Source organism: Ranitomeya imitator, chromosome 5 (genome assembly GCF_032444005.1).
Source record: "Ranitomeya imitator isolate aRanImi1 chromosome 5, aRanImi1.pri, whole genome shotgun sequence".
NCBI lineage: Eukaryota > Metazoa > Chordata > Amphibia > Anura > Dendrobatidae > Ranitomeya > Ranitomeya imitator.
Genome location: NC_091286.1, coordinates 128,903,851 through 128,928,940, shown reverse-complemented (window position 1 = coordinate 128,928,940; position 25,090 = coordinate 128,903,851). Strand labels below are relative to the sequence as shown.

The 25,090-nt window shown below is 48.6% G+C and overlaps 1 protein-coding gene across 4 annotated transcripts in view; it reads left to right on the top strand.

The window, feature by feature from the left end:
* PLEKHG1 (pleckstrin homology and RhoGEF domain containing G1) overlaps positions 1-25,090 on the top strand; it is a 362,060-nt gene that overhangs the window by 279,260 nt on the left and 57,710 nt on the right. For all 4 annotated transcript variants that reach the window (XM_069769145.1, XM_069769146.1, XM_069769142.1 and 1 more), the window contains 2 exons: positions 179-265; positions 18,228-18,261. In XM_069769145.1, coding sequence (XP_069625246.1) covers positions 179-265; positions 18,228-18,261 — 121 coding nt within the window. The remainder of the gene's footprint in view (positions 1-178; positions 266-18,227; positions 18,262-25,090) is intronic.

Below are 25,090 nucleotides of genomic sequence, written 5' to 3'. Positions count from 1 at the left end.
TTTTCTTAGTAGTAAGGGGTATCTAAACATTCACTTACAGAAATGAACCAGAAAAACTATATTTGGAAAAGAGTTATAGACCATAGTAAAATTCTTCAATAGTGATTGGATAGTAGGTTTACGTACTGCCAACCACATTTTTCCATTATTTCAGGTAAATTTTGCTATTATTTTGCAGGCCAAATCGCAGCAGGATAAACGACTCTGGATTCTACACTTGAAGAGATTAATTTTAGAAAATCACCCAGCAAAAATACCAGCTAAGGTAAATGGACCAGAACTGTGAAAAATACATAGTGATATTTTCCCAAATTACATGCTTACACCGGGATGATGAAACCTGTGGTAGCTCCAGTACAGAAACTGCTTCCATCGAATATAATTACTTAATTAGCAAATGTTAATTTCACAGGATTTGCCCGGTCTCCTGTGTTACAGGGGACGATGATGTTTCTGGGGTTTGTTAGATTTCTATGATCTGATTCAGTATTTTCATATAAAAATCTGTAATAAAATGGATATGTCAGCTTAAAAAGTATTTCTTATTAAAGGGGAATACGTTACACAACGAATCCATCCTCCTAATAGCCAAAGCGGCACAAAAAAAATTGCACTAGGAGTTTGAAAAGAATTGAGCAGACTCCTGAGACTGATTCATCAAGAGTGACGTTTTGTGTGATTTGTACACTAGTTTTAATCAACAGTATGATAAAATTAAATGAGGCACGTGCCTTTTAAAGAATTTAAGAATTACATAATTTGATTTCCCACAGGAGCATGCATGGCATATAAGTTTCCTCACTCTGACATGCCAGGCCTTGCTTGTCACTCTCCACAAGGAGAAACATTACCCATTTGATCCCAGTCTTAAGCCTTTCACCTAACCAAATCAGATTCCACACTTTGCACTGATGAGGGGCAACATCCTGAAACAACCCTGTCTGCAAACTGAGATTCTGGTTTGGCTTTAATCCGAAGTAGTGTGGCAAGGGTTGTTAAAGGATCTATATTGACGCTAGAGTTCAAGTCCTCTTCTTCTCTGAAGAGGCAATTTGCATTTTAAGTAATTTGGTGCATCTTTCGGCTGCTGTGCATCACCACAAGAAATGTACTTCAGTTGGTAACTGGAGTAGAATTCTGTCATTTACACCACCATGGTAGTGTAAACTATAATTATTATGTCTGCCCTAATTGGCCTCTCCCCCTCCTTACTAAGACTACTTTCACACTTGCATCGGTACGGGCCCGTCGTTATGGGTCGGGCCGACGTACTGCCGCACATTGTGAAATAAATAAACAATGGGGGCAGCGGATGCAGTTTTTCAACGTGACCGCTGCCCCATTATAATGTCTGGGGAGGAGAGGGCGGAGTTTTGGCCGCACATGTGTGGTTGAAAATGGCGGACTCGACGCACGAAAAAAGTTACATGTAACGTAACATATCAGGAGGTTTGTGACCAAACATTACATGAAAGAAGGCAGCAAGCTTCATTATATCAACTCTGCCTATATATTGCCTTGCCAGAGTGTCATTATTGCAGAGTGTTGAAGGTTCTGCAAAGTTGGAACAAACCTGTGACCTAGCGGAGGATGTTACCGCCTTGTAAACTAAAAAGGACACTCGTATAAAGATGGGCTGGCTATTTAGCATGCATGCAGGGTTGCCAACTTCATTTTTTTTTTTCTGGACAATTTCTGAAAAAAAAAATTACAGGCAATATTTTTAGGGACACAATGGAAGACCATAATAAACCATTAGGATTATATGTGCTATGTCTCCAGCCCAACACATTCACAGCATTCACTGTGAAATAATTATTGTCATAATCTGGACAAGTTTCTATAGAGTCAAAAGTATCGCAGACGCATCAATTATATTTATAAACCGGTGGACAAAGTGTTATTTTCATAGCCTGTCCAGGAATTTCTGGAAGGTTGGCAACCCTGCATTCATATATAGATGCAATCAGGTAATGCAAACACGGATTCTATTCTTACTGCAGGATCATGTTGGGCTCTATTCACATGTCCTGACAAAGCTGAATAAGTGATCTGGTGCATCAGTTATGCAACTGGAAGGAAAGTGAACCCATTTATTATTATTATTCCTATTATTATTATTGGTACAAGGTATATTTAGTATTTTTATATGGGATCTGTCTGGATTGTTTTTTTTAGAAGTCTTCAGGAAACACTTTTTTTAGTTCTATAAACTGATACCAAGCAGACCCTATAATAATCAATGAACCCCTCTGCTTTCATTTGCCCAAATGGTGCAACAGATCACTTATTCCGTTTGTCTGTTCCTAACACATCAGTACAGACACGTGAACGGTTACGCTCGTGCCCTGACTGGTTTGTGGCACAGTGGGGCCACACACCCCATGCTTGTGCCAACCAGACTTCCCTTCAAGGGGCGTGACTAAGCAGCTTCCTTGGTCTTCACTGGAGCCTCTGATGGTGAGGTCAGGCTTGTGTGGCAGGTAGCTACCAGGTACCACTCCAGGGTGGTGTCTGGCTGTGGCTGCTGATCCCACTGGGGAACGGAACGCTTACAGGGAGGCGGGCATGGCTGAGGCACTGGCAGGCAGGTGGGCATGGCTGAGTCACTGGCAGGTAGGTGGGCACGACTGAGGCACAGGCAGGCGGGCACGGCTGAGGAACTGGCAGACAGGCGGGCACGGCTGACACACTGGCAAGTAGGCACAGCTAAAGGGACTGGAACTGTTACGGGTAATTCAGGAACATAGACAGGTATGCATAGTATATGGAAACAGGTAGGGACCTGTTCACACTGGAGGAGAAGCGACAGATTCAGGGAGGACAGGAACACTGACAGGTATGAGAAATATATGGGAACAGGTAGGGACCTAATCAGACTGCAGGACAAAAACCTGCGAGGTGTGGAATGAGAGCGGAGCAGGGCAGAACCGCAAGGAGCGGAGCAGGGCAGAACCGCAAGGAGCGGAGCGAGAGCAGGATGTAATCGCAGAGCGCGGAGCGAGAGCAAGACAGAATCGTGGAGCGAGAGCAGGACTGAACCGCGGAGCATGGAGCGAGAGCAGGACAGAACTGCAGATCGAGAGCAGGATGGAATCGCAGAGCACGGAGTGAGAGCAGGACGGAACCGCAAAGCAAGAGCAAGACGGGTCCACAAATGAGCGGAGCCACAAGGAGCAGAGCAAAGCCACAGGGTGCGGCAAGCAGAGCAGAAGTAAACACAGAAAGCGGAGCACAAGAATACATTATTATTATTATTATTGTTATTTATTATTATAGCGCCATTTATTCCATGGCGCTTTACATGTGAAGAGGGGTATACATAATAAAAACAAGTACAATAATTTTAAACAATACAAGTCATAACTGGTACAGGAGTGAGGACTCTGCCCGCGAAGGCTCACAATCTACAAGTAATGGGTGAGAATACAGTAGGTGAGAATAGAGCTGGTCATGCAGCGGTTTGGTCGATCGGTGGTTACTGCAGGTTGTAGGCTTGTCTGAAGAGGTGGGTCTTCAGGTTCTTTTTGAAGGTTTCGATGGTGGGCGAGAGTCTGATGTGTTGTGGTAGAGGGTTCCAGAGGAGGGGTGATACGCGAGAGAAATCTTGCATACGATTGTGGGAAGAGGAGATAAGATGGGAGTAGAGAAGGAGATCTTGTGAGGATCAGAGGTTGCGTGTAGGTAAGTACTGGGAGACGAGGTCACAGATGTATAGAGGAGACAGGTTGTGGATAGCTTTGTACATCATGGTTAGGGTTTTGTAGTGGAGTCTCTGGGCAATGGGGAGCCAGTGAAGGGATTGACAGAGGGGAGAGGCCGGGGAATAGCGGGGGGACAGGTGGATTAGTCGGGCAGCAGAGTTTAGAATAGATTGGAGGGGTGCGGGAGTGTTAGAGGGGAGGCCACATAGCAGGAGGTTGCAGTAGTCAAGGCGAGAGATGATGAGGGCATGGACTAGTGCAGAGGTGTCAAACTGCATTCCTCGAGGGCCGCAAACAGGTCATGTTTTCAGGATTTCCTTGTATTGCACAGGTGATAATTTAATCACCTGCACAGAATGATTCCAGCACCTTGTGCAATACAAGGAAATCCTGAAAACATGACCTGTTTGCGGCCCTCGAGGAATGCAGTTTGACACGTCTGGACTAGGGTTTTTTCAGATTCTTGGTTGAGGAATGAACGGATGCATGAAATATTTTTGAGTTGAAGTCGGCAGGAAGTGGAAAGGGCTTGGATATGTGGTCTGAAGGAGAGATCAGTGTCAAGGATTACCCCAAGGCAGCGAGCTTGTGGGACTGGGGAGAGTGGGCAGCCATTTACTGTAATGGATAGGTTCGTTTGGGGGGTCGCGTGAGATGGGGGAAAGATGATGAATTCTGTTTTGTCCATGTTAAGTTTCAGAAATCTAGCGGAGAAGAAGGATGAAATAGTGGACAGACATTTGAGGGATTCTGGTTAGTAGGGAGGTGATATCTGGTCCAGAGATGTAGATCTGTGTGTCATCAGCATAGAGGTGATACTGAAAGCCATGAGATTCTATGAGCTGTCCCAGGCCAAAGGTGTAAATGGAGAAGAGCAGGGGCCCAAGGACTGATCCTTGTGGGACTCCGACAGATAGGGGGCGAGGTGAGGAGGTGGTGTGTGAGTGGGAGACGCTGAATGTCCGGTTGGTTAGGTATGATGAGATCCAGGATAGGGCCAAGTCAGTGATGCCAAGGGATGAGAGGGTCTGTAATATTAGGGAATGGTCCACTGTGTCAAAGGCAGCAGACAGGTCCAGGAGGAGGAGGACAGAGTAGTGTCGCTTGCTCTTGGCAGTTAAGAGGTCATTGGTGACCTTAGTTAAGGCAGTTTCAGTGGAATGGTGTGACTGGAAGCCAGATTGTAAGCGGTCAAAGAGGGAGCAAGAAGAGAGATGGGAGGACAGTTCAAGGTAAACGTGTTGTTTCAGTAGTTTGGAGGCATAAGGGAGAAGTGATATAGGACGATAGCTAGATACAGAGGATGTGTCAAGAGAGGGCTTTTTGAGGATAGGTGTGAGGGAGGCATATTTAAAGCTTGAGGGGAAAACACCAGTTGTTAGTGATAGGTTGAAGAGGTGGGTTAGGGTTGGGATGAAGACTGTGGTGAGGTTTGGGATGAGGTGGGATGGGAGCATCCAGCAGGGTAGAGAAGGCTACACACAAGGTTACAAGTAGACACAGGTATTGGACTGAGTTCAGACTAGATCAGGTACAAGAACAGGGTAAGATACAAGAGTAGGACACAGTACAGACAAGAACGGGTACGGGAACAGATACTGGGCAAGGACACAGGCCTGAGTATACAGCTCTCAGGGAGGCAGAAATAAAACATACAAAGCACAGTAACAGGTCTGGGTATACAGCCCCCAGAGAAGGCAGAGACGGGACAGGACCTGGCAACTCCGCAACAAACTACAGACTGACAGAGTACATTGCTCAGGCCCCACCCTAGGGTTGGTGATGTCTTAAGTACCTGAGGCTTCATGGCAATTGGCTGGGGACACCTAGGAAGGTGCACACAATCTCCATAAGACTCAGGAAGTGCCGGTGGCGATGCCCTGTGCACATGGAGCCGGCAGCAGACAGAACTCACAGCATGGCCTGGAGCAGTAAGTGTAAGGCAGGTGGGAATGGGATGTCATGCAGTGATGCCAACAGGGTTGTTACAGTACACCCCCTTCATGCCCCCTTTTCTTCAAGCCTGCTAGGATGAGCTGCAGGAGGACTGTAGGACCACACACAGTCCAGCCCATCACGTCATCCTTTGGGTAGAAAGAGGCAGGCGTGATATCAGGAGTCCCAGAGTACCAAGTTCTCCTGTGCCCAACATGGTCAGCTTCCATCTTGGTATCTTCACCAACCGGCCATATGGAAGCAGAAAGGACACTCTCAGGATCCGTCTTCTGCCCGTTATCCAGAGGAAAAAATTCTAGAGGCAGGGATGTTACTGGAAACAGGTTTCCGGTATAGTCGTTGGGGATGTGTGGAGAGAACGCCTCCGCTTCTTCTTGGGAGACATCAGCACACCTTGACTCGACGACTAGCAGACCAGATGAAGCAGAAGACAATACTGCTGACTGACTTGGTTGTCCCAAACGAAGCACCTTTCTCGGTCTCCAGACTGGAATAGGTGGTAAAGTCTTAGACTCTGGATGACCCATGGGCATACCAGACAGCATATGGAAGTATAAAGCTCCGACTTGGAGCTGTAATTGTCCTTGCAGGACTAGACTGCTCTTAAGTAGGGCTTGGCCATCATTAGACAATACCCTTACCGGGTTCTGGAGCTGTAGAACAGAGATCACACACCGACTCTGTATGGCTAGCTGCTTTACTACACCAAAGCTCAAAACAGACAAAGAGACAGTAATTGACTTGAGTAGAGAGGAAGTACTCACACCAAGGGCAGCCTCTCCTACAGGCCCAAGGTTCTGGAGTAAAGGCTTCACTGGATAGAGTCCGTCAGGATGTTCCTCACAACCACAGTGATACCGCATTCACTTCTTATGACTGGATTTGGGCTGCTGCTCTACCAGTCCATTCTTATCAGTCATCTTGGGTTTAGCTTGGGTAGCTGCTTTAACAGGTTGAGGAACACAGACATGGCAGTTTTCTCACGGGTTTCACCCGTCTGGACCGCCTCTGAGACCTTGAGAGGGAAGACTTTGCAGGAGAAGCTGGTTTAGGCACATTAAAAGCTTTAAGGAAGGCCTCAAGGTCAGATAGGATAGGATCCCTTGCTTCCCAGAGGGGGTTGATCCATCTCAAAGCATCTCCTGCTAGGTAAGACATTAGGAATCTCACCTTGACCCGATGGGAGAGAAAATCAGAAGCATTCCATTCGAAATACAGCAAGCAATGCTCCAGGAACTCCATGCACTCCTCTGGATCTCCAAAGTATCTTGGTGGAGGCGTTGGAAGAAGTTTTTCATAAGCAGAAAGCTGATTAAATATCAGAGACTGTGATTCAAGCTGGTCCATTGATGGTCCAGATTTCTGATCGGGTAAAAAAAAAATTCTGTTGCTCAAACTGGCAAGAAAGGAGTTCTTCTTGCTCAGAGAGCGATGGCCCATGGGACTCAGCGGGGACCATGGCCTAAGCAAATTGTAATGCTCGCACCCTGAATGGTTGGCGCGGGGTGTGACCCCACTGTACCTCAAACCAGATTTCCTTTGAAGGGGCGTAACTAAGCAGATTCCTTGGTGTTCACTGGAGCCTCTGATGGTGAGGTCAGACTTGTGAGGCAGATAGCTACCAAGTACCACTCCAGGGTGGAGTCTGGCTGTGGCTGCTGAGCCCACTGGGGAATGGAACACTGGCAGACAGGCGGGCACGACTGAGATGCAGGTGAGCATGGCTGAGGCACTGGCAGGTGGGGCTGAGACGCAGGCGGGCACGGCTGGGCACTGGCAGGCGGGCATGGCTGAGACACTGGCAAGGGGGGGCACAGCTAACGGGACTAGAACCGGAATGGGTAAGACCTGGAACATAGACAGGTATGCATAGTATATGGAAACAGGGACCTGTTCACACTGGAGCAGGGCAGAACCGCAAGGAGCAGGGCAGAACTGCAAGGATCGGAGCAGGGCAGAACCGCAAGGATTGGGGCAGGGCACAATCACAGAGCGCAGAGCGAGAGCAGGACGGAACCGCGGAGCGAGGGGACAAACGCAGAGTGGGACGGAACTGCGGAGCGAGAGCAGAACAGAACCGCAAAGCACGGAGCGAGAGCAAGACAGGACCGCAAATGAGCGGAGTCGCAAGGAGCGGAACAGAGCAGAGCAGAAGAAAACAGAGAAAGCGGAGCACAAGGATACACCCAGCAGGGTAGAGAAGGCTGGAGACAAGGTAACAAGTAGACACAGGTATAGGACTGAGTTCAGACTAGTTCAGGTACAGGAACAGGGTAAGACACAGACCTGAGTATGCAGCCCTCAGGGAGGCAGAAACAAAACATACAAAGCACAGTAACGGGTCTGGGTATGCAGTCCCCAGAGAAGGCAGAGACAGGACAGGAGTTGACAACTTGGCAACAAAGTACAGACTGACAGGAGTACGTTGCTCAGGCCCCACCCTAGGGGTGGGGATTAGAGTTGAGCGACCTTGACCTTTTCAGAGTCGAGCCGGGTTTCGCGAAACCCGACTATCTCAAAAGTCGGGTCGAGTGAAATCGGCCGATTATGACGTAAAGTCGGGATCGACCGAAACACGAAACCCAATGCAAGTCAATGGGGCAGCATAGTCGGCAGTGAGTGGGGGCCAGGAAAACACCTAGAGTGCCCATTTTAATGTCAAAACCATCCATTCTTCTTAATGAAGCTTGTCAAGCGTAATTTACCTTATAATAATTGGAAGGCATTTGAAATTGGGGGTCATTTGGCTAAAGTTGTGGTGGGTAGGGCTGGTTCAAGTAATTAGTGGGCCCAGGAAATCTGGACCACGTCACGGCAGTGGAGCAGGGAGAGGTAAGTATTTCAACTTTGCAAGTGCTGTGAACCTGAGCAAGCAGGGGGGGCCCACTCGTTGGCATTGGCACTGGCACAGGGCCCCTCAAAGTACAGCGGTGTGTTTGCACGGCGGGGGCGCCTCCCACCGGCAGCAACACTTTTGCGTACTATGAGAGGCCCTGTGCCAGTGACGTCGCCAACTAGTATTCCTCCCCCCACCTGATGAAGGAACCTGCACTTTCATCTGCACCTTCCTCTTTGTCCCCGTGTAAGGTGGTATGGTATGCGGGAAGAGCAACCTGACTTTCAGCAGGGTCACAATGTTGTTGTGCAGCGTGCACGGGGAATGTTGCGTTATGGGTCAATGTACCAGCAGACTCATCTATCACTGGCTGGGCAATGGGCAGGATGAGGAGGAAACACAGATATAGGCCCAAAGAATAAAGTTGGCTAAATGCAGTTCAAAATTGGTAACACCGGAATAACCAGGGGGCATTGCAGTGGAGGACAACTGGAATGAGAGGCTGACACAGAGAGCAGGCCCAAATCAGTAAGTAGTCGAAATGCAGTTCAAAATTGGCAACCGTAGTAAACAGGCGGCACAGCTTTGTTCAGTGGAGGAGAACAGCAAGGAGTGGCAGACACCGATAGTAGGCCCCAACCCAACTAGTAGGCCAAATGCAGTCTAACATTAACAACTACTTAACGAGCGCCTGAAAACGGAATTTCAGGACAGGAAACCAGGAGAATAGCAAGGAGCGGCAGACACTGTTAGTAGGCCCCAAACCAACTAGTACGCCAAATGCAGTTGTTCCATTTAACCACAATTTAACGAGAGCCTGAAGATAGAAGCTCAGGAAAGGCAACCTGGAGAACACCTTGGAGTGGAACACACCATCTCTCTCCACCCCATACCCATTTTGTAGGCCTAATGCAGTGTAGTTTTCTACAACTACTAAACGAGAGTCTGAAGATCGAAGCAATGGCGAGGAAACCTGGAGAACACCTTGGAGTGTAACACACCATCTCTCTCCACCCCATAGCCAATTTGAAGGCCTAATGCAGTGTAGTTTCCAACAACTACTAAACGAGAGCATTAAGATCGAAGCTCTGGAAAGGCAACCTGGAGAACACCTTGGAGTGGAACACACCATCTCTCTCCACCCTATACCCATTTTGTAGGCCTAATGCAGTGTAGTTTTCTACAACTACTAAACGAGAGTCGGAAGACCGAAGCAATGGCAAGGAAACCTGGGGAACACCTTGGAGTGTAACACACCATCTCTCTCCACCCGATACCCATTTTGTAGGCCTAATGCAGTGTAGTTTTCTACAACTACTAAACGAGAGTCTGAAGATCGAAGCAATGGCGAGGAAACCTGGAGAACACCTTGGAGTGTAACACACCATCTCTCTCCACCCCATAGCCAATTTGGAGGCCTAATGCAGTGTAGTTTCCAACAACTACTAAACGAGAGCACTAAGATCGAAGCTCTGGAAAGGCAACCTGGAGAACACCTTGGAGTGGAACACACCATCTCTCTCCACCCTATACCCATTTTGTAGGCCTAATGCAGTGTAGTTTTCTACAACTACTAAACGAGAGTCTGAAGATCGAAGCAATGGCGAGGAAACCTGGAGAACACCTTGGAGTGTAACACACCATCTCTCTTCACCCTATACCCATTTTGTAGGCCTAATGCAGTGTAGTTTCCAACAACTACTAAACGAGAGCATGAAGATCGAAGCTCAGAAAAGGCAACCAGGGGAACACCTTGGAGTGTAACACACCCTCTCTCTACACCACGGAAGGGCTGATTCTTAGGAAGGAAGGCTGTCGGAAAGAAGCAGGGCGCGTCCGAGGGTGATTATATTCTTATTAGGTATATACTCACCCTCGGACGCGCCCTGCTTCTTTATTTGTAATGAATGTTTATTTGCAATGTGGTTTTGACTTACTCTATTTTTTTGGTAAATAATGATTTTATTATTTTCATTGTTTTGCATCTTCTTGGCAATAATATAAAGAAGACGCGACAGGACAACACTCGGTGGATGCCATATCTGTGTTTAAAATTGAAAAAAACTTTCAGTTAACTACTTGCAGGAGAAAGTTATTGTAGCTGGTGGCCATTTTTAGTACTGTACCAGATTTTTGTTGTATGTGTTTGTTTTTAATGTTAAAATGTCTGCATTTGATATCTCTCCAGTATTTTCTTTTTTATAAGCAAAATACTTATTTTTATATTTTCTGATGTTGGTTCCAGGGGAACACGGGCAGCAGTAGACAGGTCAGTGGAGGCCTAGTGGAAGGAGGGACCGCAGACAGGCTTCGAAGCCCTAACATAATAAATTGGGCTGGCTGTAGGCAATTTAAAATTGGTTCCAGGGGAACACGGGCGGCAGTAGACAGGTCAGTGGAGGCCTAGTGGAAGGAGGGACCGCAGACAGGCTTCGAAGCCCTAACATAATAAATTGGGCTGGCTGTAGGCAATTTAAAATTGGTTCTAGGGGAACACGGGCGGCAGTAGACAGGTCAGTGGAGGCCTAGTGGAAGGAGGGACCGTAGACAGGCTTCGAAGCCCTAACATAATAAATTGGGCTGGCTGTAGGCAATTTAAAATTGGTTCCAGGGGAACACGGGCAGCAGTAGACAGGTCAGTGGAGGCCTAGTGGAAGGAGGGACCGCAGACAGGCTTCGAAGCCCTAACATAATAAATTGGGCTGGCTGTAGGCAATTTAAAATTGGTTCCAGGGGAACACGGGCGGCAGTAGACAGGTCAGTGGAGGCCTAGTGGAAGGAGGGACCGCAGACAGGCTTCGAAGCCCTAACATAATAAATTGGGCTGGCTGTAGGCAATTTAAAATTGGTTCCAGGGGAACACGGGCAGCAGTAGACAGGTCAGTGGAGGCCTAGTGGAAGGAGGGACCGCAGACAGGCTTCGAAGCCCTAACATAATAAATTGGGCTGGCTGTAGGCAATTTAAAATTGGTTCCAGGGGAACACGGGCAGCAGTAGACAGGTCAGTGGAGGCCTAGTGGAAGGAGGGACCGCAGACAGGCTTCGAAGCCCTAACATAATAAATTGGGCTGGCTGTAGGCAATTTAAAATTGGTTCCAGGGGAACACGGGCAGCAGTAGACAGGTCAGTGGAGGCCTAGTGGAAGGAGTGACCGCAGACAGGCTTCGAAGGCCTAACATAAGAAAAATGTCAATACAATGGTATTGACAGTGCCAGGCATTGAAGGATGTCAGCGCATAGACTAAACATTGGTGGAGCTGTGAGAGAAAATTTTGCAAGTGGTAGAGCACTGTTTGACCTGGGGGGGGGACTGTCTTGTGGCCGGCGGTACAGGCCCAGGGCCCCTCATATTACAACGGTGTGTCTGACGTTGGGTGCGCACCACCACCGCCAGACACTTTATTGTACTATGAGGGACCTAGTGGCAGTGCCGTCGACCAAAAGCGGGCACACCCACCTCTTCAGACAAACAGTACTCTCATGGGTGCTGGCGCCAAGTGGCAATACCACGGCCCCGTGTGGGGACTTTGGCCATTTAGGGAGGTGTTAACATGTCGGATGCTGGACAATCAGGTGCTGCAAATTACGAGATTGGAAAAGTCGTTCAGAATAGTCCACAGGCAAGACCTTTACATAGGAAAGCTAGGTGTCAGCCGGGCAAGGTGGGGCAAAAGATTTCGAAATCCAGTTGTGGTTCATTTTAATGAAGGTTAGATCATCTACATTTTGGGTAGCCAGACGAGTCCTTTTTTCTGTTAGTATTGAACCTGCAGCACTGAATACTCTTTCTGATAGGACACTAGCTGCCGGGCAAGCAAGCTCCTGCAATGCATATTCTGCCAATTCTGGCCAGGTGTCTAATTTTGATGCCCAGTAATCAAATGGGAATGACGGTTGAGGGAGAACGTCGATAAGGGATGAAAAATAGTTAGTAACCATACTGGACAAATGTTGTCTCCTGTCACTTTGAATTGATGCTGCAGTACCTGTCCTGTCTGCGGTCATAGCAAAATCACTCCACTCCACAACCTGGTCAGAAAACCCCTCTGGCCAACGCCACTTCTGATTTCTGCCCCTCTAACACCTCTGGTCTGCTGGCCCCTGCAGCTCGTGTTAGAACGATCACGGGCGCTGTGTGCAGGGAATGCCAGAAGCAAACGGTCAATAAGAGTTGATTGTTTGGTTGCTAATATTAGTTCCAAGTTCTCATGTGGCATTATATTTTGCAATTTGCCTCTATAGCGAGGATCAAGGAGGCAGGCCAACCAGTAATCGTCATCGTTCATCATTTTTGTTATGCGTGTGTCCCTTTTGAGGATACGTAAGGCATAATCCGCCATGTGGCCCAAAGTTCCAGTTCTCAAATCTGTGGTTGTGCTTAGTTGAGGGGCAGTTTCAGGCAAATCCACGTCACTTGTGTCCCTCCAAAAACCAGAACCCGGCCTTGCCGCGCCAACAATTTCCACTGGCCCCGGAAAAGCTTCCTCATTAAAAATATAATCATCCCCATCATCCTCCTCGTCCTCCTCCTCCTCTTCGCCCGCTACCTCGTCCTGTACACTGCCCTGGCCAGACAATGGCTGACTGTCATCAAGGCTTTCCTCTTCCTCAGCTGCAGACGCCTGATCCTTTATGTGCGTCAAACTTTGCATCAGCAGACGCATTAGGGGGATGCTCATGCTTATTATGGCGTTGTCTGCACTAACCAGCCGTGTGCATTCCTCAAAACACTGAAGGACTTGACACATGTCTTGAATCTTCGACCACTGCACACCTGACAACTCCATGTCTGCCATCCTACTGCCTGCCCGTGTATGTGTATCCTCCCACAAAAACATAACAGCCCGCCTCTGTTCACACAGTCTCTGAAGCATGTGCAGTGTTGAGTTCCACCTTGTTGCAACGTCTATGATTAGGCGATGCTGGGGAAGGTTCAAAGAACGCTGATAGGTCTGCATACGGCTGGAGTGTACGGGCGAACGGCGGATATGTGAGCAAAGTCCACGCACTTTGAGGAGCAGGTCGGATAACCCCGGATAACTTTTCAGGAAGCACTGCACCACCAGGTTTAAGGTGTGAGCCAGGCAAGGAATGTGTTTCAGTTGAGAAAGTGAGATGGTAGCCATGAAATTCCTTCCGTTATCACTCACTACCTTGCCTGCCTCAAGATCTACAGTGCCCAGCCACGACTGCGTTTCTTTCTGCAAGAACTCGGACAGAACTTCAGCGGTGTGTCTGTTGTCGCCCAAACACTTCATAGCCAATACAGCCTGCTGACGTTTGCCAGTAGCTGCCCCATAATGGGAGACCTGGTGTGCAACAGTGGCAGCTGCGGATGGAGTGGTTGTGCGACTGCGGTCTGTGGTCGAGGTCTCGCTTCTGCAGGAGGACGAGGAGGAGGAGGAGGGGGTGCGAACGGCTACAGCCAACTGTTTCCTAGACCGTGGGCTAGGCAGAACTGTCCCAAACTTGCTGTCCCCTGTGGACCCTGCATCCACCACATTTACCCAGTGTGCCGTGATGGACACGTAACGTCCCTGGCCATGCCTACTGGTCCATGCATCTGTTGTCAGGTGCACCTTTGTGCTCACAGATTGCCTGAGTGCATGGACGATGCGCTCTTTAACATGCTGGTGGAGGGCTGGGATGGCTTTTCTGGAAAAAAAGTGTCGACTAGGTAGCTCGTAGCGTGGTACAGCGTAGTCCATCAGGGCTTTGAAAGCTTCGCTTTCAACTAACCGGTAGGGCATCATCTCTAACGAGATTAGTCTAGCTATGTGGGCGTTCAAACCCTGTGTACGCGGATGCGAGGCTAAGTACTTCCTTTTTCTAACCATAGTCTCATGTAGGGTGAGCTGGACTGGAGAGCTGGAGATCGTGGAACTAGCGGGGGTGCCGGTGGACATGGCAGACTGAGAGACGGTGGGAGATGGTATTGTTGCCGCCGGTGCCCTAGATGCAGTGTTTCCTACTACGAAACTGGTGATTCCCTGACCCTGACTGCTTTGGCCTGGCAAAGAAACCTGCACAGATACTGCAGGTGGTGCGGAAAATGGTGGCCCTACACTGCCGGAAGGGATGTTGCGTTGATGACTAGCTTCATTGGCCGAGGGTGCTACAACCTTAAGGGACGTTTGGTAGTTAGTCCAAGCTTGCAAATGCATGGTGGTTAAATGTCTATGCATGCAACTTGTATTGAGACTTTTCAGATTCTGCCCTCTGCTTAAGGTAGTTGAACATTTTTGACAGATGACTTTGCGCTGATCAATTGGATGTTGTTTAAAAAAATGCCAGACTGCACTCTTTCTAGCATCGGATACCTTTTCAGGCATTGCAGACTGAGCTTTAACCGGATGGCCACGCTGTCCTCCAACAGGTTTTGACTTTGCCATGCGTTTTGGGCAAGATACGGGCCCGGCAGATGGAACCTGTTTCGATGTTGATGCCTGCTGCGGCCCCTCCTCCTCCGCTTCAGAACTGCTGCCGCCTGCACCCTGTTCCCCCAATGGCTGCCAATCGGGGTCAAGAACTGGGTCATCTATTACCTCTTCTTGTAGCTCGTGTGCAACTTCGTCTGTGTCACCGTGTCGGTCGGTGGTATAGCGTTCGTGATGGGGCAACATAGTCTCATCAGGGTCTGATTCTTGATCAGCACCCTGCGAGGGCAATGTTGTGGTCTGAGTCAAAGGACCAGCATAGTAGTCTGGCTGTGGCTGTGCATCAGTGCACTCCATGTCAGATTCAACTTGTAATGGGCATGGACTGTTAACTGCTTCACTTTCTAAGCCAGGGACGGTATGTGTAAAGAGCTCCATGGAGTAACCCGTTGTGTCGCCTGCTGCATTCTTCTCTGTTGTTGTTTTTGCTGAAGAGGACAAGGAAGCGACTTGTCCCTGACCGTGAACATCCACTAACGACGCGCTGCTTTTACTTTTACCAGTTTCACGAGAGGAGGCAAAAGAGCTAGAGGCTGAGTCAGCAAGATAAGCCAAAACTTGCTCTTGCTGCTCCGGCTTTAAAAGCGGTTTTCCTACTCCCAGAAAAGGGAGCGTTCGAGGCCTTGTGTAGGCAGACGACGAACCTGGCTCCACAGCTCCAGACTTAGGTGCAATATTTTCCCACGACCACCTGATGCTCCACCACTACCACTACCCTCATTACCAGCTGACAATGAACGCCCCCGGCCACGACCTCTTCCACCAGACTTCCTCATTGTTTTAAAAACGTTACCAAACTAACGGTATTTGTTGCTGTCACACAAATTACACGGTGAGCTATAACTTCAGTATGATTTAGCTACCCCTTTACAGGTGGGTGAGACCACAACGAAAATCAGGCACAATGTTACACACTCTGTTGTTGGTGGCAACAAATGAGAGAGATGCCACACACGCAGGACTGTCACTGAAGCGCAAATGTAAATATTAATCTCCCACTGATTTGTTTTTGTTTTTTTAAAAGGGAGACTTTAGAAAAAAAAATAATAAAAAAAAAATGATTTTTTAAGGAAGAATTTATAAACCAAATAAAATGAAATGATTGTTTCGGGGAGAATTTAGAAAACAAATAAAAAAAAATAGGCTTTGTAGGGCCCACTGAGTGAGAGAGGACGCACACAGGTATGGCAGGCAGCAATAAGGAGTGGACTGATGCACAAATTAAATAAAAAGTGTGGACAAACAAACAAGATAGCTGTGCAGAAAGGAAGGAACAAGAGGATTTGTGCTTTGAAAAAAGCAGTTGGTTTGCACAGCGGCGTACACACAGCAATGCAGCTATCAGGGAGCCTTCTAGGGCAGCCCAATGAGCTACAGCGCTGAGGAAAAAAAAAAAAAAAATGTAGCTTCCACTGTCCCTGCACACCGAAAGTGGTGTTGGGCTATGGAAATCGCTACAGCACAAGCGGTTTGGTGGTTAATGGACCCTGCCTAACGCTATCCCTGCTTCTGACGAAGCGGCAGCAACCTCTCCCTAAGCTCAGATCAGCAGCAGTAACATGGCGGTCGGCGGGAACGCCCCTTTATAGCCCCTGTGACGCCGCGGACAGCAAGCCAATCACTGCAATGCCCTTCTCTAAGATGGTGGGGACCAGGACCTATGTCATCACGCTGCCCACACTCTGCGTTTACCTTCATTGGCTGAGAAATGGCGCTTTTCGCATCATTGAAACGCGACTTTGGCGCGAAAGTCGCGTACCGCATGGCCGACCCCGCACAGGGCTCGGATCGGGTTTCATGAAACCCGACTTTGTCAAAAGTCGGCGACTTTTGAAAATGTTCGACCCGTTTCGCTCAACCCTAGTGGGGATGTCTTAAGTACCTGAGACTTCATGGCAATTGGCTGGGGACACCTAGGAAGGTGCACACCATCCCCATAAGGGTATGTGTCCACTTTCAGGATGGCAGGCGGTATCGTCGGAGCGGCTTTGCCGCTCTGCGGTAAGCCCCGCCCCCTTCTGGGACACGATGATGCCGGATGTGTTCATAGCACACATCCGGCATCATCGCACCCATCGCATAGGGCCCTGTGCTATATCTTGCGGCGATGCAGCGTCGCCGCAAGATATACGGACATGCTGCGATCTGAAAAGACGCGCAGCATGTCCGGAGTCGCAGGGCCGCCGCGTGCGTTACCACGCATAGTGGAGACGGGATTTCATTCGATCCCCTCCACTATGCTGTAACATCTGGACGCTGCGTGTCTGACGCTGCGGCTCTATGCAACATCAGACACGCAGCGTTTCCTGCACGTGGAAACATACCCTATGACTCAGGAAGTGCCGGTGGAGACGCCCTGTGCACACAGCCAGGAAGTATGCAAGGAGCAGACAGGAGACATGAGGTACACAACATGGAGCTGGCAGCAGATAGAACTCACAGCATGGCCTGGAGCAGTAAGTGTAAGGCAGGTGGGGAATGGGAGGCCATGCAGTGATGCCAGCAGGGTTGTTACATGAACAGAGATTTACCTGTAACAGTAAAATATTGAAAAAATACTAAAAACTTGAAAGTCCTTTTTCTTGCAGCTCTCTCATCAATCCAGCAGCGTTTACAATTCTTTAAATAAGACCAGGTTTTAGAAATCCCTGCCAAAGCAACCGACAGATTGTGCGGTCCGTAGTGAAACCTGCATGACCATTCTAATACATAATTCTTAGCTTTAAAATGCTAATCTAAAAATCATTCTGTTCTTTTCATCATTCTAAAATATTAGTCCGTGGGACATAGAATTATAGTTTAAGACTTATTACTTAAAATAACCGCATATACCCTAGTTCTCCCTCCCTGACGTTGTGACGACCGCAGTATGTTACTGCCATCTAGTGGTAAAAACAATTTTGCTGTTACTATGGTAAAAATAAAAGGGACACAGTTTTGATCAACCAGATCACACAAATATTGTAGCCATAAAAGCTGACTTTACGTGAAAGAATATTACTGTATAATACTTTAAATGTTATTTGGCTGGTGAAAACTGTCTCTAATGCTAAACACTGATCACAGCTCTACAGCTGTATACTATACTATACTGTCTGTTCATTGCACCATTTGCAGGGAAAGTGACTAGTACAAAGATCTTAGTTTAATTATTGATGATTTTAATACATTTATAGGCTTAGAAATGCCATATAATTAAACTGACTTATCGGTTACCTGCTATTATATTTTAATATATGGATTTATACTGTTGCCTACTATTTGAGTGAAATATTTCATATTTTTTATTTGTAGGCAAAACAAGCAATTTTGGAAATGGATGCTATCCGTAAGTTCTTTTATGTTGTCTATATTTTTCCTGATGATTCTATAAACCTTGAGGACAATTTAAAGGGATTCTGTGATGGGATCAACCCTTCTGAGTCGTCTATATGGCAATGTAGGTCATAGGAAGCAGAATAAAATGATACCTGCGTTATGTTGTCTTATTCCAGACAATTCCACATTTTTATATGTAACTAAGCTGTTCAGGACTGTAGACCAGACACTCACGCATGAGAATGTGCCCCCAGAAATCATATACATAGATGGGAGAGTTACAGTGTGATGTGTAATGGCTGCTCTCCTGATCTCACTGCAGAGCTGTATGATTATACCTGACACATCTGCAGGTTCCTCTCAGCTTCAGCTTCCATCTCACAGGCAGCCAATGTTGCAATACAGCAGAGCTGTGAGAGCTGCAGCAAATGCGCTTGTAATCATGGCCGTATTTGCCACTAGGCACTGAAGGGTACGTGTGTTTGGCACTGGGCACGGCACCAAGACAGGGAATTTTTTTAACTTCCCCCTCCCCTCCATTAGATAATCCAGGAAATCTGTTGTCTTTTCGGGTGGGGGGGATTAAGCGCGCACCTCCATGTTCACCTCGATGCAGGGAGCTGACTGACCAAGGAAGTAGTGGCGCCGCAACTTGCGGGGTCAAAAAGGTCCCTGCATTTGAGGTGCTGCAGCATCTGTGCATGTGAGGAGGATGAGATCATCTCTCACTGCAGACATTACAGCAGAGGAGGAGGAAGACAACATGGAAGGTGGACACAGGAGCAGGTGAGCGCTCATAGAGCTGAAGATGAGGGGGAGGCTGGTGACAGGGGACACTGTTGCTGCTGTATACTGGTGAGAGGAGGCTGGTGACAGGAAGGTGTGCTGTATACTGGTGAGAGGAGGCTGGTGATGGGAGGGTGTGCTGTATACTGGTGAGAGGAGGCTGGTGACGGGAAGGTGTGCTGTATACTGGTGAGAGGAGGCTGGTGATGGGAGGGTGTGCTGTATACTGGTGAGAGGAGGCTGGTGATGGGAGGCTGCTGCTGTATACTGGTGACGGGAGGCTGCTGCAGTATACTGGTGAGAGAAGGCTGCTGCTGTATACTGGTGAGAGGAGGCTGCTGCTGTATACTGGTGAGAGGAGGCTGGTGACGGGAGGCTGCTCCTGTATACTGGTGAAAGGAGGATGGTTACAGGGGAGGCGGCTGCTGTATACTGGTGAGAGGAGGCTGCTGCTGTATACTGGTGAACAGGGAAGGCTGGTGACGGGAGGCTACTGCTGTATACTGTTGAACAGGGGGGACTGGTGACAGAGGAGGCTTTGCTGTATATTGGTGTACTAGACTGTGGCCCGATTCTAACGCATCGGGTATTCTAGAATATGCATGTCCCCGTAGTATATGGACAATGATGATTCCAGAATTCGCGGCACACTGTGCCCGTCGCTGATTGGTCGAGGCAACCTTTATGACATCATCGTCGCCATGGCAACCATTATGACATCTACATCGATACTGTGCCCGTCGCTGAATCAGAAACGTGAGATGTCTACGTCCTTTATTACATCGTCGCTGTGCCCGTTGCTGATTGGTCGAGGCCTGGGATTTCCAGGACAGACAAAGACAGACAGACAGACGGAAAAACCCTTAGACAATTATATATACAGAAGATAGGGGAGGCTGGTGACAGGGGAGCCTGTGCTGTATACTGGTGAACAGGAGAGGCTGGTGACGGGAGACTGTGCTGCATACTGGTGAACATGGGAGGTTGCTGCTGTATACTGGTGAGAGGAGGCTGGTTACAGGGGAGGCTGCTGCTGTATACTGGTGAGAGAGGAGGCTGCTGACGTGAGTCTGCTGCTGTATACTGGTGAGGAGGCTGGTGACGGGAGGCTGCTGCTGTATACTGATGAGAGGAGGCTGGTTACAGGGGAGGCTGCTGTATACTAGTGAGAGGAGGCTGCTGCTGTATACTGGTGAGAGGAGGCTGGTGACAGGGAAGGCTGCTACTGTATACTGGTGAGAGGAGGCTGGTGACAGGGGAGTCTGCTGCTGTATACTGGTGAGAGGAGGCTGGTGACAGGGGAGTCTGCTGCTGTATACTGGTGAGAGGAGGCTGGTGACAGGGGAGGCTGCTGATGTATACTGGTGAGAGGAGGCTGGTGAAAGGGGAGGCTGCTGCTGTATACTGGTGAGAGGAGGCTGGTGAAAGGGGAGGCTGCTGATGTATACTGGTGAGAGGAGGCTGGTGACAGGGGAGGATGCTGCTGTATACTGGTGAGAGGAGGCTGGTGACAGGGTAGGCTGTGCTGTAGACTGGTGAACAGGGGAGGCCGGTGCTGCTGTATGCTGGTGAGAGGAGGCTGGTTACAGGGGAGGCTGCTGCTGTATACTGGTGAGAGGGGGCTGCTGCTGTATACTCGTGAGAAGAGTCTGCTGATGGGAGTCTGCTGCTGTATACTGGTGAGGAGGCTGGTGACAGGGGAGGCTGCTGCTGTATACTGATGAGAGGAGGCTGGTTACAGGGGAGGATGCTGCTGTATACTGGTGAGAGGCTGGTGACAGGGGAGGCTGTGCTGTAGACTGGTAAACAGGGGAGGCCTGTGCTGCTGTATATTGGTGAACAGGGGAGGCTGCTATATACTGGTGACAGGGGAGGCTGGAGCTGCTGTATACCGGGGAACAGGGGAGGTTGGTGCTGCTATATACTGGTGAATAGGGGAGTCTGTCACTTTAGAATGGGGATTAGGGGGCATATTCCTATAGAAGTTTTTACTGGCGCTATAAAGTAAATTTTACTTTATTTAATATGCAAATGAGGGTGTTTAGCAGCACTCTCATATTTGTATACTAAAGTTTGTGTTTATTGTCAGCTCTCTGTTAGTAAACGTGAGTGCTGTCTAAAATCAGCTTGCAAGTCTGTGCTTACTCACTGAGGCTGGTTTCACACTTGTGTTTTTTTCAAGGCAGGGAAAATCAGGCTTTTATTCGGTCGCCTATGACCGCACCAATGAGAGAGGGGAACCGCCCTTCAGGAACAGGAAGCCTACAGATACAAAAAGGCGGCACCTCTCCCACGTATCAGTTGGTTTCCTGTTCTTGAAAATGACTGGGTTCCTACAAGATACCTGGAGGATTCATCAGGATCCCAGGCCCCGCCGGTTGGATTTAGGTAGCAGGGGTCCCCTACCTCGGCTGGTGAGGGGTCCCTGGAAGCACCACAGTGGGTCCAGGGAGGATTCTGGTAGAAGGTAGAATGATCTGGTAGAAGGTTTACACAGTAAAATATCGATATTTGCAGATGATACAAAACTATGTAAAGCAGTTAATACAAGAGAAGATAGTATTCTGCTACAGATGGATCTGGATAAGTTGGAAACTTGGGCTGAAAGGTGGCAGATGAGGTTTAACAATGATAAATGTAAGGTTATACACATGGGAAGAGGGAATCAATATCACCATTACACACTGAACGGGAAACCACTGGGTAAATCTGACAGGGAGAAGGACTTGGGGATCCTAGTTAATGATAAACTTACCTGGAGCAGCCAGTGCCAGGCAGCAGCTGCCAAGGCAAACAGGATCATGGGGTGCATTAAAAGAGGTCTGGATACACATGATGAGAGCATTATACTGCCTCTGTACAAATCCCTAGTTAGACCGCACATGGAGTACTGTGTCCAGTTTTGGGCACCGGTGCTCAGGAAGGATATAATGGAACTAGAGAGAGTACAAAGGAGGGCAACAAAATTAATAAAGGGGATGGGAGAACTACAATACCCAGATAGATTAGCGAAATTAGGATTATTTAGTCTAGAAAAAAGACGACTGAGGGGCGATCTAATAACCATGTATAAGTATATAAGGGGACAATACAAATATCTCGCTGAGGATCTGTTTATACCAAGGAAGGTGACGGGCACAAGAGGGCATTCTTTGCGTCTGGAGGAGAGAAGGTTTTTCCACCAACATAGAAGAGGATTCTTTACTGTTAGGGCAGTGAGAATCTGGAATTGCTTGCCTGAGGAGGTGGTGATGGCGAACTCAGTCGAGGGGTTCAAGAGAGGCCTGGATGTCTTCCTGGAGCAGAACAATATTGTATCATACAATTATTAGGTTCTGTAGAAGGACGTAGATCTGGGTATTTATTATAATGGAATATAGGCTGAACTGGATGGACAAATGTCTTTTTTCGGCCTTACTAACTATGTTACTATGTTATGATTCCACAGCAGTGAGCGAGCAGGTGGAGTGGTGTCTGGGGGATTACCGACTCTGGTGGGCCAGCGCCGGAAGGTAAGTATTCCCCCTGATGGTCCTGATGCCTCCTGGCCTGCGCTCTCCGGGTCTGGAGGCATTGGGGGCATGCTGGGTGACGTAGCATGGCATGTCGGTGGCCAGTCTGGTAACGTCCTTGGGCGATCCTTCGGCGCGATGGTGATGCATCGAGTGGGCGGGGCCTAGGGTCCATCCTGGAAGCCAGATGCCGGCCTACTGCTCAACATGGAGGCTGCTGTTGCATTCATGCTGCAGCACTGGGTATGATGTCGGGGGGGGGGGGGGGCGGGGGAGATCCCTTAAAAATCCTGGGAACACCTGCATCTGATCTTCTGTGCCATTCTTATGATGGGCGTGACAGAAGCTCCTTCTGAGCAGCAGGAGGTCCAGCAGCAGCAGGCTATGGAGCAACAGATGTTTCAGAAGCCCCGGACAGTCTGACAAAAAACCTGGGAAGCGGGTAGTAGCCGGACAAGTGGTCAATCCATCGTCAGGAGCTCCTCCAGAGTTGAGGAATCGGCAGCATCGGCTGAGAGATGTCCCCCTAGTGATCCGGTACCTATTAACTGCAACATGGGTAAGAGATCTTCCTGAAAGTACATTCGGTGATGCAGTTTCCCCCTTAGTTTCTGTATTACTAGGGGAAGAAATGTTCTGGGAAATCGAGACACAGGGCGTGTGCACTGTGTAGATGCCCCCTGCCAGACTCTTTCCCAAAAAAGTTGTCAGCCTTGTGTACATCAAACTGTGAGGGGGTAAAGGGGGGACAGTTAGCCTCTAGATTAGATTGCAGAACCTCATGTTTCTCCCTCCTACTTCGCCACACGCCTGAGGAATGTCGTCTGCCCCCCGACAAATTGGTTCATCTTCATCAGCAGGTTCTGGGGGCTTCTAACAACTCTACCATGTCCCTCAGAAAAGCTATGTCCCTATTGGGTTCCCTATCATCTTGCATCCCTGTGGTCAAATGGGTACAGTTTCATACAATGACTCTACAGAGTGACGTCTTATTGAATGATAGAAGCCTTGGGGTTTTTTGCAGGGTCAGGTGACTTTATTCTGGGCCTCAGTAAAATCCCTTAGTTGGTGGCTAGATCGGGATAACCTATCCAGAGGGCTTCCTGGGAACAATAACATAGCCCGTATAGTCACCACAGACGCAAGCCCTTCGGGATGGGGGGCTCATTTGGGAGAAATCATGGTCCAGGGTCTATCGGAGCACCATGAGTTAGAGAGTTCTTCTAACTTAAAGGAATTAACAGCAGTAGGCTGGCAGTTAAGAGACTCCTTGTATATCTGCAGGGTAATCACGAGCGAGTCCTTTCCGACAATCAGGTGGCAGTGGCCTATATCGACCACCAGGACAGGACTCTTTCCAGACCTCTAATGGAAACAACAGAATGCCTCTTCCAGTTAGCAGAGCAGCGTTTTCTATCTTTGACAGCACTACATATAAAAGGAAAAGACAATACCAGGGCAGCCTTTTTAAGCCGCAGCCTGCCAAGGCAGGGGAAATGGTCGCTAAAGAAATCCATCTTCGACCAGATTGTACGGAGATGGGGTCGGCCAGACGTGGACCTCTCCGCCACCAGGAAGAACAGAAAGGTGAATCAATTCTGTTATCTGGATCCCAGAGAAGGTCCGCTGACCGTAGATGCCTTCCTGATAAAATGGGTCTTCAGTCTGACTTACGCTTCCCCCCCTTAACCCTGTTGCCTCTAGTACTGAAAAAGGTCAGGGAGGACGAAACAAGAATAGTGATTGCTCCCTTTTGGCCCAGAGGGCATGGTTATCATGTCTCAGGACCCTCTCCCAGGGTCCAGTATACCATCCTCAAGTGGCATGTCTCGATCTGACGGCGTGGAGTTTGAACGGTTGCTGCTGAGAGCTAGAGGTTACCCTTGTTAAAAGTAGGAAGGACAACCAGGATCTATGCTAGGACCTGGAAGAAATTTTTACATTCCAGAGTTTAGAGCCGGGGAGGGGATTCCAATCGCTCAAATCCTGGAATTTCTGCAGAAAGGTCTGGACATGAGTCTTTACACCAGTACCCCAAAGGTTCAGGTGTCAGCCCTGGGGGCCCTATTCAGTTGTGAAATTGCTGGTAACTACTGGGTCAGTAGATTTATTAAGGCAGTCGGCAGGTCCAGACCCATACATAGAATAAAGTTTATGCCCAGGGATTTAAACTTAGTACTCGAGGCCATGATGGAGGCCCCCTTTGAGCCCATCTCTTTGGCCTCTGTGAAGATACTATCACTTAACGTAGCCTTCCTGGTGGCAGTTACATCAGCACAAAGGGTGAGTGACATCCATGCACTTTCTAGACTCCCACCATATGCACAGTTCCAAGATGATAGGGTAGTACTTAGGCCGGATCCAGCCTACTTGCCTAAGGTAGCTTCTGGTTTTCACAGGTCTCCGGAAATAGTCCTTCCATCTTTCCTCCCCAACCCTACTAACCAAAAAGAGAGGAAGCTCCATACTCTGCATGTCAGGAGATCTCTTCTAAAGTACCTATTGGTCACTGATTCTTGGAAGAGAGACAATGCCTTGTTT